The 14,166-nt window shown below is 37.5% G+C and overlaps 1 protein-coding gene across 9 annotated transcripts in view; it reads left to right on the forward strand.

Annotated features, from left to right (window-relative positions):
• Positions 1–14,166, forward strand: part of LOC137249764 (reticulocyte-binding protein homolog 1-like) — a 319,862-nt gene that overhangs the window by 84,500 nt on the left and 221,196 nt on the right. For 7 of the 9 annotated variants that reach the window (XM_067781637.1, XM_067781634.1, XM_067781635.1 and 4 more), the window contains one exon: positions 3,767–4,519. The exons of the other annotated variants lie outside the window; for them this stretch is intronic. In XM_067781637.1, coding sequence (XP_067637738.1) covers positions 3,767–4,519 — 753 coding nt within the window. The remainder of the gene's footprint in view (positions 1–3,766; positions 4,520–14,166) is intronic. 9 annotated transcript variants of the gene reach the window in all.

Here is a 14,166-nt window from a genome sequence, read left to right on the forward strand (position 1 = left end):
GGACTGGAGGAGGAAACGATCGAGCACGTTCTGTGCTCTTGCCCTGCGCTTGCCAGGCTAAGACTCCAGCTATTAGGAGTGATACAGCTGGCAGATCTAGAAGCAGCAAGTGGCTTAAATCCTAGGAAGCTTCTAGTATTTGCCAAGAGGACGGAGTTATTTTATAACATAGGTCCTGGTTTTTGATAGGGTTTTTCAGTTTGGTCGTTAAAACAAACTTCTGGTAACACTACGGACTTATCCAGTCTATGTGTAAGCCCAGGCCTATACTTCCTACTAGTTTTCGACGACCTGTTTTTGACATGCTTCATAATCTTGCACATCCTGGTGTTATAGCTACAAGGAAACTAATTGCAGATCGTTTTGTCTGACCACAACTCAATAAGGACGTTAAGATCTGGACCAAAAATTGTTTACCTTGCCAGTCATCAAAAGTAAATAGGCACACTCATTCTTCAATTGGTGAGTTTCCTTTATCTACAGCGCGTTTTTCAGAAGTACATTTGGATTTGGTTCGTCCTTTGCCACCATCTGAGGGTTTCACGTATCTATTAACGATTATAGATCGTTTTTCGCGATGGCCAGAAGCCATACCAATAACAGACATTACAGCGGAGACTGTAAGCAGAGCATTTTTTGATGGTTGGATGGCAATATTTGGATGCCCAAGTATAATTATTTGTGATCGTGGTCGTCAATTCACTTCGAAAGCGTTTCATGGCTTAGCTAGTTTTATTGGAGCTAAGATTCAACACACTACATCTTTTCATCCACAAAGTAACGGCATGGTTGAAAGGCTACATCGAGCTTTAAAAGCTGCCTTGATTTTTCAAGCTAATTCGTAATGGTCAAAAAGTTTGCCTTCAGTACTGCTTGGTTTAAGGACAGTGTATAAAGATGATTTGTGTGCGTCAGTAGCTGAAATGGTATATGGAGAAGCGTTGCATATGCCGGGCGAGTTTTTGGGAAATGTCACAAGTCCCGATGTCATTTCCACTGAGTTTCTAGAACGTCTTAAAATAATAATACAAAATATTCAACCACAGCCTATTGCACATCATACCAACAATAAACCATTCGTTCATGCGGATCTGTTCCAATCAAAACAAGTTTGGGTTCGTAATGATGGATATAAAAAATCTCTGCAACCAAAATACTCCGGTCCTTTTACGGTAATCAAACGTACGAACAAATTTTTCACTATCAAACTTGCAAAAGGAGAAGACACAGTATCTATAGACAGATTTACGGAAGTACACGATTTAAATGAAACCACTTTCCAACAATCAATTGAGCAAAAAGAAATTCCATCACATGTTTCAAAAAGAAGAAAGGGGTTATTGTGGCAACAAAAATGTGCTTTTGAAATTTTTTCATAGTTATAGTTGGCATTGATTTTTAATTGTAATATTTTTTCTTGCCATCAAATTTTTTCTTGTATTGTCATATTGTAATTGAATTATTCATCGTGTAATTTTTAAATCGTTATAAAATTAAAATATTTTTTTATATATTGGGTTTGTTTTAATTTAAACAACGCGATAATCTATAGCTGAACCAGTTGCGATGAATTGTGGGCACGCACCATTTTAAGAGGTGATATATAGAATTAGTGTAGAGGTGAAACATAGACACATATTTCGGTTACATCTGAGTATAATGCGTATTGAAATTTAGTAGTACTAATTTTATGCGCAACAATTTCAGAGGTGTATTTAAAGTTTAAGCGTAAACGTCTATAGATGTAAAAAAAACACAGCTATTGGTTAATTCTTTGTGTTTCTATAAATAGAACAAACCAAAACCCGCTCTAAAATAAATCGCCAACAACAAAAGCGTAACTGTAATGCAAGCAAACATATGAAGTATGACTGTCCAAAGAATAAGTACATGCAAAGAAGGCACCCCCAGCGGGTAAGGGGGTAAGAATATACCCGCGGTAGGTATGCCTGTCGTAAGAGGCGACTAAAATACCAGATTCAAGGGGGTGTGTAGCGCAACCCTTCAGGTTGCCAGCGCAATATATAGCTTCTCCAAACCCAATTGTCAACCTCACCTATCCGCGGCGAATCCTGTTTCACTAACAGACGAGGCTCTGGCGACTCCAAGTTCGCCATGGAACTTGGGGGTGGGGAGGGAGGGATGGCCTGAAGGTTTAATGTGGCCACATAAATCGTTCCCGAGATGGTCGGGCTAGCACCTTAATTGTGCTGTGGTACCGGAGCGTACCGGATCTGTATCCGGCAAAGGACCATCACATCGATAACACTCCCCAAAGCCTTCGGGGAGCAACCTTATCGCTACAACAACAACAACATGCAAAGAAGGCAATTGCGAGAAGTTGCGCAATAACAAAAGTGTGTTTGTCAACAGTTTAATCATCGCGAGAGTGTGGGTGTGAGTCCCACTACCGGAAGAAAATGCTTTAAAGAGATTTGCAAGCGATTATACCGATACAGATGTCACTTGCTCGTCCTGATGTCAAGATATTTCAATTTTTCCCAAATTATTAAATCAATTAAAATTAAAAAATGTTTTTGTTCATTAAAACCAATGTTTCTCACATTGGTGAGAATTAATCAATACAGAAGAGGAAAATCTGGCACGCATGGCATTTGTTAGTGTTAACCGTAAGAAAAAAGTAACGGAAATGTGTGCTGAGGTAACCGTAACACGTTTCAAGAAACAGCCGCGCTCTGCCTGTATGAATGCCCAGCTCTAGCACACACTAGATTTCTTACAATGGGCAGTTATATACTGCGGGAACTTAAGGAAGTAGCTTAATACTTTGTAAAAACTATCAGCAGGTTCATTGTCCGCACCAAATAATTCGAACCGAGTACCCACTAGCCATACTAAAACAGCAGCAATTGGTACAAGGAGAAAGGTGCATAAAAAATCGCAATGTGCGCAACTTGGGATCTGATATTTTTCGTCCGAGCGGCACAGCAACCAACCAACCAACCATGGTAAAGTAGCAGCTGACGAGAAAAACAGCATCGAATTAGTGCCTAGAAAAGCAAGCGTTGCCAACATTTCATATCGGGCAATCGATAGATCTTGTGCTATAATGTAAATAAAAGAGTTTGTTGATGTTTCAATCCATAGTGCAGATGAAATTTTTATTGGAAACTACTTTTCCTTTTATACAAAAATATTCTTACTTTACAGATACCTATTTACACTAATACTTACAAACTAAATGTACATAATATCCTGTATGCAAGTCAGCATATTACAATAACCTATTTAGATACATAAGTACATATATATGTGTAATGTATTTGTCGGTCAATGTGGCAAATAGACAAGCGTGTCAGTCAGCGTGACTAATTGACCGTGCTGAGCTCAAGTAGGTAGCTTTGTGGGTTATTAATATTTGGCTACATGTGTGTATGTATGTATTGGACAATTGAATGCAGTGAAAGTAAAACGAATTCTAACTTTGTTACAGTGCTGTGTTAAAAAAAAAAAATTATAAACTCACGAAAACGACGTAAATGTTCTTTTGCTCTTGTTCCAGTTATTCCAGAAAGAGTAAAACACAAATTTACACCACAAAACCATATGTAATTATTTTAAATAATACATTCTTTGAAAGTTGGAGTAGCTATTGTTGAGATACGTATCTATGTATTATTTTTTTGGTACACCAATTGTGAATGAGGCACTTTTTATTGTACAACCATAATTAAAGTAAGCTCTTAGATGCGCCTATACCCGACTCGTTTTGTCGATGACTGTTTGTTTATAATTTATTCTGTAGATTTCCTCTAAATATGCTAAAGATGTTACGCAACCAAAAAAATATTTGGAGACCAGCAATATAGACCCAAGGGCAAGGCAAGGACAATCTAAATTTAATTTAACGACACAAAATTTGACAATCGATAGACAAGAAATCGATACGCAAAGAAATTTGGGAACCAACGACCTGGACCCAAGTGCTGGGCATGGACAATCTAAATTTCATTTAGCTGTACAAAATGTGGTGGCTAAAAAAATCGATAGGCAAGAAATCGATACGAAAAGAAATTTGGGAACCAACGGCATAGACCCAAGTGCTGGGCATGGACAATCTAAATTTGATTTAGCAGCACAAAATGTGGTGGCTAAAAAAATCGATAGACAAAAAATCGATACGCAATCAAATTTGGATACCAACGATATAGACCCAATCGCAACATTTGAGCAAACTCAAGTTGAGGATAAAGAAACGATAGAAAAGGTTAAGAATCTTGATGATGAACAACAGTTCTTACTTGATTTTATTGATGTGTACCACAAATTGCCGGCATTGTGGAATATACACACAAAGGATTATTATGATAAATTATTGAAGGATGCACAATATGAAATACTACATGAAAAATATCAAGAAAAGTATCCGAATGCCAATTTAGATGATGTGAAAAAAAAAATTAATTCTCTTCGCACGAATTATCGCCGAGATATAAGAAATGGTACACCACATGCGTTATACTATTTTCATAAAATCAACTTTCTTTCTGATATGCAGGTGAGCTGTAGATATTACTTGTAAATGCACATAATTTTAAGCTGGGTTTTGTACACAAACTGTCGGAAAAACTAAAGCAAACGATACTTGCTATATTCATATTTTTTTCTTACATTCAGGGCCTTATTTTATATGAAGCCGTAGCACTTTGCATCATAATAGTCACTCCACATTCACCACTAAATAATAACCAAAATTTCACTTCGGCATTCAGACTTCCTGTCACTCAGTGGAATGAGTGAATGCTCCCGTCGCGTTGCTTTATACATAATATGTTCTTAAATTTCCTCTCCGTCACCCTCCAGTCTCTGCCAGTCTGGCGTTTGTGGTAATGTTATGCATATATACTATATAGTCGCCTGCCAGATATGAATCAAGGTGATGTTGAGCAGAGTCATATCCGTAGACAATTCGAATTGTAGGCTCACCACCATTTGCGGCAGCACTCCTTCGCTCTCCTTTCTGTCTACGCCCAAGCCAAATATCTACCTCTTACTATAAGAATGTTTCATTAAGCTCCTTCAAAGCAATTATTGAACACCATTCTAAGCATCTGTGAACACCGTTCACAAGATATCTGAATTGTAAAAAAATTTCCACATGCATATTGGCGAATATCGTCCAGTCACCTACACATTGTCGTCTCGATAGAGAGCTTAGCATTCACAGCTTCGCTGCTCTCAATAAAAACTATGAAGCACATTTTTTATAATCAGCTGTGTACACAGCACACAGAGTATAGTCTGCGCCTTTAGGTATATTGAAACGGCATAAAAGAATTAAAAATCCTCAGGGTGAACAGAGGAATTGATTTGCGTTCGTTTATGAGCAGGATAGGTTAGGTTAGGTTGAAGTGGCCGGTCCATGAGGACCTCACATAGACTGAATGAGTCCGTAGTGTTACCAGAAGTTTGTTTTAACGACCAAACTGAAAAACCCTATCAAAAACCAGGACCTATGTTATAAAATAACTCCGTCCTCTTGGCAAATACTAGAAGCTTCCTAGAACTTAAGCCACTTCCTGCTTCTAGATCTGACAGCTGTATCACTCTAATAGCTGGAGTCTTAGCCTGGAAAGCGCAGGGCACGGATAACTAGAGTATATTTTTTAATATATTACTAAAATTGGAATGTGGCTTCCTGGTATTCAGCTGCCACCATTCTTTAAAGGGAACGAAATCGAACGATAACGATTTTATACGAGTCAAATAATAGGAGTTTTCAATTGGGCAGATCATAAGCGTGTTTCTGTAAAATTTAAGATTTGAGTTTTTTCTATGGTTTCCAATATAATATTTGATTAATGCATTTCACATACGTTAATTGCCTAAATAAAAACTATGTAATTCAATTTCGAGAACGTCTTGGAAAAGTTTTGGAATATTCCACTTTTATCCTTACAAAGTGTGAAAAATTGTTTTTATTTATATTTGTTATAAGTGGAAAGTGCTTTCCAACAATTAGCACTTTGATGGATAGGGCGCTTCGATATATACATACCTGTGCATCTAATGTTGGGTGGAGCGCCAACAGGGAGAAGACGGATATGGGGATATGTTCTTGCTTACTAGGAGGTATAAGGCCCCGAATTCGTCTATATCTAAACCAGAAGGTGTGATTCTGCAGGAGAAACCGTGCAAAAAATTTCTAGCAATCATTCTAGTAGTAAGTTTCCGTGGAAGCTCAAAGTGGAGGAAACTCCGTAAAGAAGCTGTAAAGAAACTGTAAAGAAGGCCCCTATGGCACTTTATGCATATAAAAGAATGCTCATGGGGTCTATCGCCATCTCTCTCTCTCTCTCTCTCTCTTTGGATATTAACAGCAATTGTAAAGCCCATCTTATACTATGAAGTTCTTACTTGGTGGACGGCCACTCAAAAAAGAACGTACCTCATTAAATTAGAGGGGGTATTTAGGCTAACAGTGCTTAGCATAACGGTAGCCGTGAAAACAACCCCGCTGGCTGCACTTTATGCCATTCTGCATATTCCAACTGAAGCGAGACTCAATGCCTCTGGTGAGCTTGGGCGCAGACCATACGGTCATAGTAGTCTAGGGTCATCAAAAATTGGACTGACAGGCTACCTAGTTTCCTACCTTAGCTTCCATTGATCTCTTAGACCCACGATAGAGATGGTAGATTGGTGCAAGGGTGCCCAAATGTCAGACGAAGCGATACGTGTATACCGATGGATTCAAAGTAATAGAAGGAATAGGGTATCCGGTATACTGCGCAGATGCGTAAATAATCAAATCCTACAAGCTGCCAGATCACTGGAGCGCTTTTCAGGCGGAAGTATAAGCCGTGACTAAAGCAGTAGAAACACTGAAGGAAAATAGCTTAAGCTGCAGGCGCGCGCAAAATTAAGGCTGTAATCATCTCACAACATCTTGTGTGTTAAAGTGTAAGCAATCCCTGGAAAGAATCGGCAAGGGGAGAAATATACATATACACGGAGTAGATATAAATGAAAAAGCGCACGAGCTAGCTAAACGAGGGGCATCGCTTTAAGCTTGTACCGTTGACATTCTAATCAGATTGGGCGAGATTAAAAGAAGAAGGCGAGAGCTGCACATGATCGACCAAGCAGGAAAGGCGTGGAATCAAGCGCGGGGCTGCAAAGTGTTGAAGATAATGTACAGGTCTTACAAGATAAGATTAACAAAGTTACTCTTATCACTAAAAAGAGAGGTCTGTGGCTCATGATGGGTATTCTGTCTGCACACTGACTTCTGGCTTTTAAACTAACCTAACCCATGGAAGAAAATCTAAAATACCCGTTAGGAAAAATATTGTCAAAAAAGAATGAGATACTTCCACCTTGAAGTTTTTTAGACTTAAATAATTCCTAAAATTCTAAATAAAGATTTGGAAATTTATAAATAGTTATAAACTTTTTTTTTTTTGATTAGCGAAAATAAAAAATACAGAAAGTAACAACAAATCATGATTGCTGCTATTATTTTACTCGTAAGTGTTTTTATCGATTGCTGAGTGGAGTATCACCCTTTATTGGCTGCCATTTCGAAAACGCCCTATCTCATAAAACGTTTGAATAGCGGCCCATTTCAGAATTTGTCACCAAAATGCCTTATCTGAACTCAAATTCAATACATTTTGACTACTAACTCAAACCTCAAACGAAAAACTGTCATTGGAAAGCTTGAAATTTAGGGCAAACAATTTTAAAATGTTTCTAATGTGTGGGATATTTTTAGCAGTGTGCTGGGCTTTAGTTTCTGCCGACAGTTTATGTATGAATGTACATACATATGTACATACAGTCAGTCAAAAATTTATTAATTCTATACTAATAGAAAGGTCGCAACTTAAAGTCTTGTCAACGAGAACGTATCTCTGACATTTTGTTAAAAAAGTCGTACCTTTGGAAACCGATTAAAGTGGTTCTAACTAAAAAATGTTTTTTTGCAGAACATTTGTATATGAATTTAAGCTGGGCGCGAGTTTTTCTAAATTTATATCCAAATTGAAAAAAATATATATATAAATCGATGGAAACTGTCTATATTGCAGTGCAAAAGAACAAATTTAGAATTTTTTTTAGCATTCTTTTCAACCTGAATTCATGTTTACAATTTGAAAAAAAAATGTTTATAGTTGGTGTAGCGAATGAGTTTTCCATATTATGTGGCGCTGTTGGCGGTGTCTCCAAATTATTTATTGTAATATTTGTTTCAAAGACATCAGCATTGGGATTAAGAACGCATCATAATCTGCACACAATGACCAACCATGTGTACCTTCAGTGTTACAGTTTGCATACCGAGTGTGCAGCTGACGTACCTCTGCACTACCTTTTTTAAATTTAAGAATTTTTATATTGTCAGTGCAGCTGAAGCGTCCAAATGTCAACTATTTTTGTGACAACACCTTTCTTTGGATTGGTCGGTTTCATATATTCATAACTATTTTTTAAAATTCTGCTAAAATTTCTGTAATAAAACCGAATGGTCAAGTACTGTGAACCCAGCGGAATACTACGTCTTGGTGAATTATTAGTGCGTACCTTTCAGAGATGCACTTCATAGCGGGGTTCCTTCTAATTTTTCTTTTGTATTCAATGCTAGTCACAGTCCTACATGCGCCACGGCACACTCCACCCCAAAAATCATTGCTGCACACTACAACACATGTGAAGTGGTGTGTCTTCAGCTTCTACTCGGTGCTGTCAAAGTTGACCTGCTGTCTAAGAGAAAATGCATGGATTTAAGCTTTCCAAATATTTTTTTGCGCTCGATGTTTTTGTTGGAGTGGTTTTTCCACATTTTCTTTCAACCGGGGTTCGCATTTGCACACACATGTGCAGCACATTTTTATATTTTTCGTTTGCACACACGTGCTGTATGCAATCAGAAAAAAAATGTAATCTCACAGCTCATGTGTGTGCTTTTCATATAAAATATTTATACACATATTCTTATGTTGAGTACAGTAAGTTTTTTTATTTCAAAAACGGCACACACACTTTTTCCCGCAACTTCAAAAATAAAAATATAAAACTGAATAAAAATAAAAAGTTTTCTTCGGCAATAATTAACAAAACTCCTCAGATACTCTGTTCGTCACCCATCTGAGGATATATAGTAACCCGACCAAAAGTAACGCATTCGATTCCAATTTGGAGCATTTCTCCGGTAGGGTCAAGCCATTTTCGTTTTCCGAAAATTTGTCAATGTCGGCTGTCGCGAATGACCAGAGAATGGAAGATAAATTTGTATTTTGTTCGCGGTGATTAAATTTAACTGCCATGAATTGCCCATTTGTGGGTCAAATCAGTTTTTCTTTAAAATGTGTATACTGGAAATCAGACTACGTATTAACATTCATTTCTAAAATCTAGTTAATAGATAAAATCTGAGCAGCCAGTTAAGCAATCATTGTAAAATATGTAAATAATGCAGTAACCCAATCGTCTACAAAAATGTTTGAAAAACACTATTGGGCAAATAATTTCAGTAATCGAACAGCGATTGAACAGGTGATCGAGGCTGTTTACTATTGAACGTGTTTTCAAACATTCGCCACTTGTATGAATTCACAATGGCTAAAAATTTACACAGGGTGTGTGGGACGAGTTTTTCGTAGTTCTATTCATCGCACCTTGTGCATCCGTTATTGAATGGGATTAACATTTCTTGAACATTTTAAATATTTCTTCCCTATTACCCTATGAGTACCAGTTGCAAAACTATTAGTTTCATACATTTTTGACAAATTTTTGAGATTAACTCAGAGCTAAAAAGTTAACTTGCTTTCTGCAAGTTAACATTTATTTGTTATGAATGTCCCTTTTGATATGCATCATCCCTCTTTGGTCGGGACAAAAGACTCGTAGGATGAAAAGCGCGTAATGTAGTAACCAGCCTCTGCTATTTGGCCATTTTTTCCAAATCTCAGTTTGAAGCTAATGTGTACATGCTCGTGTGCATGAATTCCACAGCACTTAGCACAATTATATGTGCAAGTGTTTTGAGGAAACCCCACGAACCTGAGAATGGGTATAACTATTTCGAATCAAAAAGCGCACACTTGCGCATGAGCATTATTTCAAAAGACACACATGTGAGCTGTGTTCTCAAATTTTTTTTATAAAAACACAGCTCATGTCCGTGAGCAATAATTTCAGTGGATAATTATTGTCGGCACATGTGTATACTGTGCAAGTGCGTGCAAATACGAACTATGCTTTCACCATGGACGGACATCTTGTCATGAAGCATTGCTACAACAACAACAACAACATCTTGTAATGAAGTGAATTTGACAGATTTTGCCGCGGCCGTGACAATATATGTAATGCGTGGTAAATTTTTCTTTTCCAAATAAAAAGGCATATTTGAAATTTGTTTGTAAAACATCTAAGTAAAAAAAAAAACACTTCAGAATTTAATGAATTTTAAAATTCCAAATTACCTTGTGTAGTTTTGTAATTTTACTCATATATATTTTGCTATCATATATATTATTTCTAATTGCTGGGTTCATGTACGGGCCCTTTTTTCGCCCTTATTTATAATCCAAATCTATAAATAAAGTTTTGATTGTAAAGATGGAGATTCAAGATTAGCGAGCTTTGGAAAATTTTGGTCGTAGTGCTTTTGTTTAGCTATATTTTAATAAAATAATTTGTTAAAAATAAACGATGGTGAGCGCACAAAGAAATCTATTTGTACTATGGCACTATTGTGAATATTTGCACTGCATTACCGGAAGTTACTACCATACGCTAGATGGCAGCGCAAGCTGTACGTTTTAATTGATTGATAGAACAGCTGATTGTTGTTAATATTTGATAAGAGACTTTTATGTTGGTTGCGCAAGATGCGCACGGGTCCGGCTTGCTTAGCATATTTCAGAAAATCTTTATTGTAAAAAATTGGATACATCTGAAATTATTTAAATATTGTATATTTAATACTTGTCTGACTGGTCTGTATGTACTTATGTATAGGGTTATGAAAAAAATTTGTAACAAATTTTACAATTTAATGCAGATAAGTGTTAAAGTTTTTACGAAAAACAACGCTTAATTTGTCAGATTTGCAGTGTTGCAAGTTTAGTAATAACCCACAAAAGAGATATATAGTGTTTGAAAAAATATATATTTTGGTCCACTCTGTAAATATAATTATTAACGATTGCTCTTCCGCAAACAATTGTTTACGTCGGTTTGGCTTATTTGCATTTTATGTACGAAGAAGTGCACGAGTAAATATTTGGCTTTGAAAAAATAATAGGGACCTAACGTGTTCGTTGACATTTTTGCACTTTAAAATTAACCAATTTATTTTTGACGCTTCTAATAACGTTTTCAAAGCACGTTAGGTTAGGTTGAACTGTCCGATCAATAAAGACCTCACATAGGCTGAATGTGTCCAACGTGTTACCAGAATCGGATTGACGCCGAATCGCGACCTTTACTTATATCTATTGTGCTTGACTTTTAACCTAATAATGACGAAGGGATTAAGAGTCACTTAAAAAAGAAGGTATCTGCCTTGCCAGAGCGACGTATTCACAGAAAATGTGAACCGGCGTTCCATCATCCAGCTCACAAAAGACAGATTTCTTTATTGGATAGATTTAAATTCCTTAAACTACAGTCTCGCATATTGAAAGTGTAGGTCCTCTATGCTTAGATTTATGATTTTGGCTGATATTCTCGTTGCTGGCAGTATAAACAATTTGGAATACCTTTTTCCCTAGGCATTCAATCCAATGTCGTCTGAACTGCTTTGCTTTCCAGTTCTTTATTGGTTCCCTAGTGTATGTCTTTCTGAGTCCACAGAAGGTCCCTGAACCATAGAATGCTGTTTAAGCACCCTGCTTGGCCAGCTACTCTGCCTTTTCATTACCTTATGTCCCATCCTATCAAAACCTTGTTTTTGACTCTTCGGGCATAGATATTCTCTACGGCAAGCTTCTATTGCATGGATTTATGCCTGGAAAATAGTGGGCATTCCGTTGGTATTGATTTCTTGAAATTCGGTCGGCCCATAGATGCCAGCTTTCGTTTTTCCGTATTCAAATTTTGATTCATCCGAGAACATGACCTCGTGAATCATGGCCAGTACATGGTATTTCTGTTTCCCAAAGAGTTATGTCCTCTATCGACACCTCAAAATTCCATGAGATTCTAAACGTAGGGACCATTTTATCACTTTGTTGCAATATGGGATTTCCCATGAGTCTTCTTTTTACTTTCATATGTATGTCCTTTCATTTTTCCCCTCTCTAGCTCAGAGATACTTTGAAGTCTTAGTGCAACAAGTGTTACCTCTTTTTCTATTGGAAAGGGAAGCAGGGTACTTCCACTAAGGCAATAAGTAGATCAGCAGCGGTCGTTCTCATCGCATTATACCAATACAAACTAAACGATGCAGTTTGTTTTTTATTTTTATTTTTTATTACTGTTCTTTGCATAGGTGAGGAGTGATTTCACAATAGTATTAAATTTCCAGTGTGCCATTTTGGGAGATGTCCTCCATGTTTTGCCATAGAGTCGAGTGCAGACGAAGAAAGTTCTTATTGCTTTGTTTGAGGTGGCATCTAGACGATCAATCCACGTAAGGGATCCGCCCAGTGTAACTCCTAGGTATTTTGCTTCCATTGAAAATCGGATTTTGGTGTCACCCAGGGATGGTTCTGGCATTGAAAGTTTTCTTCTCCGAGTAAAAGGCACTAGGACAGTTTTGTAAGGATTGATAAATAATACTTTGGTATCACACCACTTTTCTATGATGCGCAGGGCTTGTTGCATACGATTGGATAGTGTTTCCTTCTGTATCCCTGTGATGCTAATCCTCGGCTGCTAAAGAAACAGGATTCGTCACGGGTAGGTGAGGTTGACCATTGGGTTGGAGAAGCTAGAAATTGCGCTGGCAATCCCTTGAATCAAAATGGCATTTTAGTGCCTTTACTCTTTTAAAACCGTCTAGGCCGTTTATCGTTCATATCAAAAATTGGCCCGATATGTTCAAAGGACTCGCCAGTCAATGCCAGTCATAAGAATCTAACTGTGAAATTTTTAAATCTTTCTGAAAATTCAAAATCTGTTTAAAAAACAACCGCTTTTGGCCTACATTTAAAAATTGTATCCATGTAAAATTGAAATTATGTAATTGCGATAAGGACTATAAGAATTTCACCCATGAGTTACTCAATGATATCCACTTAGACAGTTTATGATTTAGAGGGCGGCATCATTGGCCGAATAGTTACTACCTAACGTTTCAAGGTGTTTCTCTGGTAATTCGCATAGTCTCTTGTGGGCTATGTAACTCAGCAGCATGACGCGACACAAACATCCGTCAGAAAGTCTTCAGAGCTACAGCTAGAGCTGCGAGGAAAGTGAAGTTGACGAAAGTAAAAATTCGAAGTCGCAGTCCTGTGCTGACTCTCATAGGAGGCGCGGTAGCAATTGGTGATTGGGTTTGCTACTGTTCAAAATTTTTTTTGATTTAAAAAAATTGCGTCAACGACGAATACTAGGAGTTAACCCAGAACATTTCGTTCTGTGAAACTATGCTTTGCACGAGACATACAGACAAAAGTGTGACCTTTTTAATTATTTCTATTTTTTAGGCAGACGCAGCAGTACCAGTCCCTAAGACCGGGGTTAGGTTCCAAACCTCCCTGGAGTAAGCGAACGAAGGACAGTCCTTCTGCAAGGAGTTATACATGCAATTTTTTTTAACGATTCGCGAAAGATTTAAACGCCTTACATTTAAAAGTGAGCCATTGGTCCTGGGAAAAACCCTGGATCACTTTAGTATATAGAACCGGTTGCCGTGGGAGGTACGAAATGGCCAAAACGTCGATTCCCCTAAATACCCATAAGCAAAACCTCTTCCAAATATTATTTTTAAATAAGAAAATCAAGTAAATTTAACTAAGTAAGCCGGCATATGCCGGCGTGCCACCACGTCGGATGGATCCTACGCCGCGCCGCTCATAAAGTGATCGACGCTTTAAAATCAAATCTTGTTCGATAGCTTGATGTGTCGTGTTATTGAAAGCCCGTAAGAAGTCAATAAAAGCGCAAAGGGCTATATTTTTAGACTCCAAAGCCTTTTCAATTTCTTCCGCGAAGCTGTGAATATCCACCGCCGTGGGTTTTCCTGAC

This window comes from Eurosta solidaginis, chromosome 4 (genome assembly GCF_040869045.1).
Source record: "Eurosta solidaginis isolate ZX-2024a chromosome 4, ASM4086904v1, whole genome shotgun sequence".
NCBI classification, from domain to species: domain Eukaryota; kingdom Metazoa; phylum Arthropoda; class Insecta; order Diptera; family Tephritidae; genus Eurosta; species Eurosta solidaginis.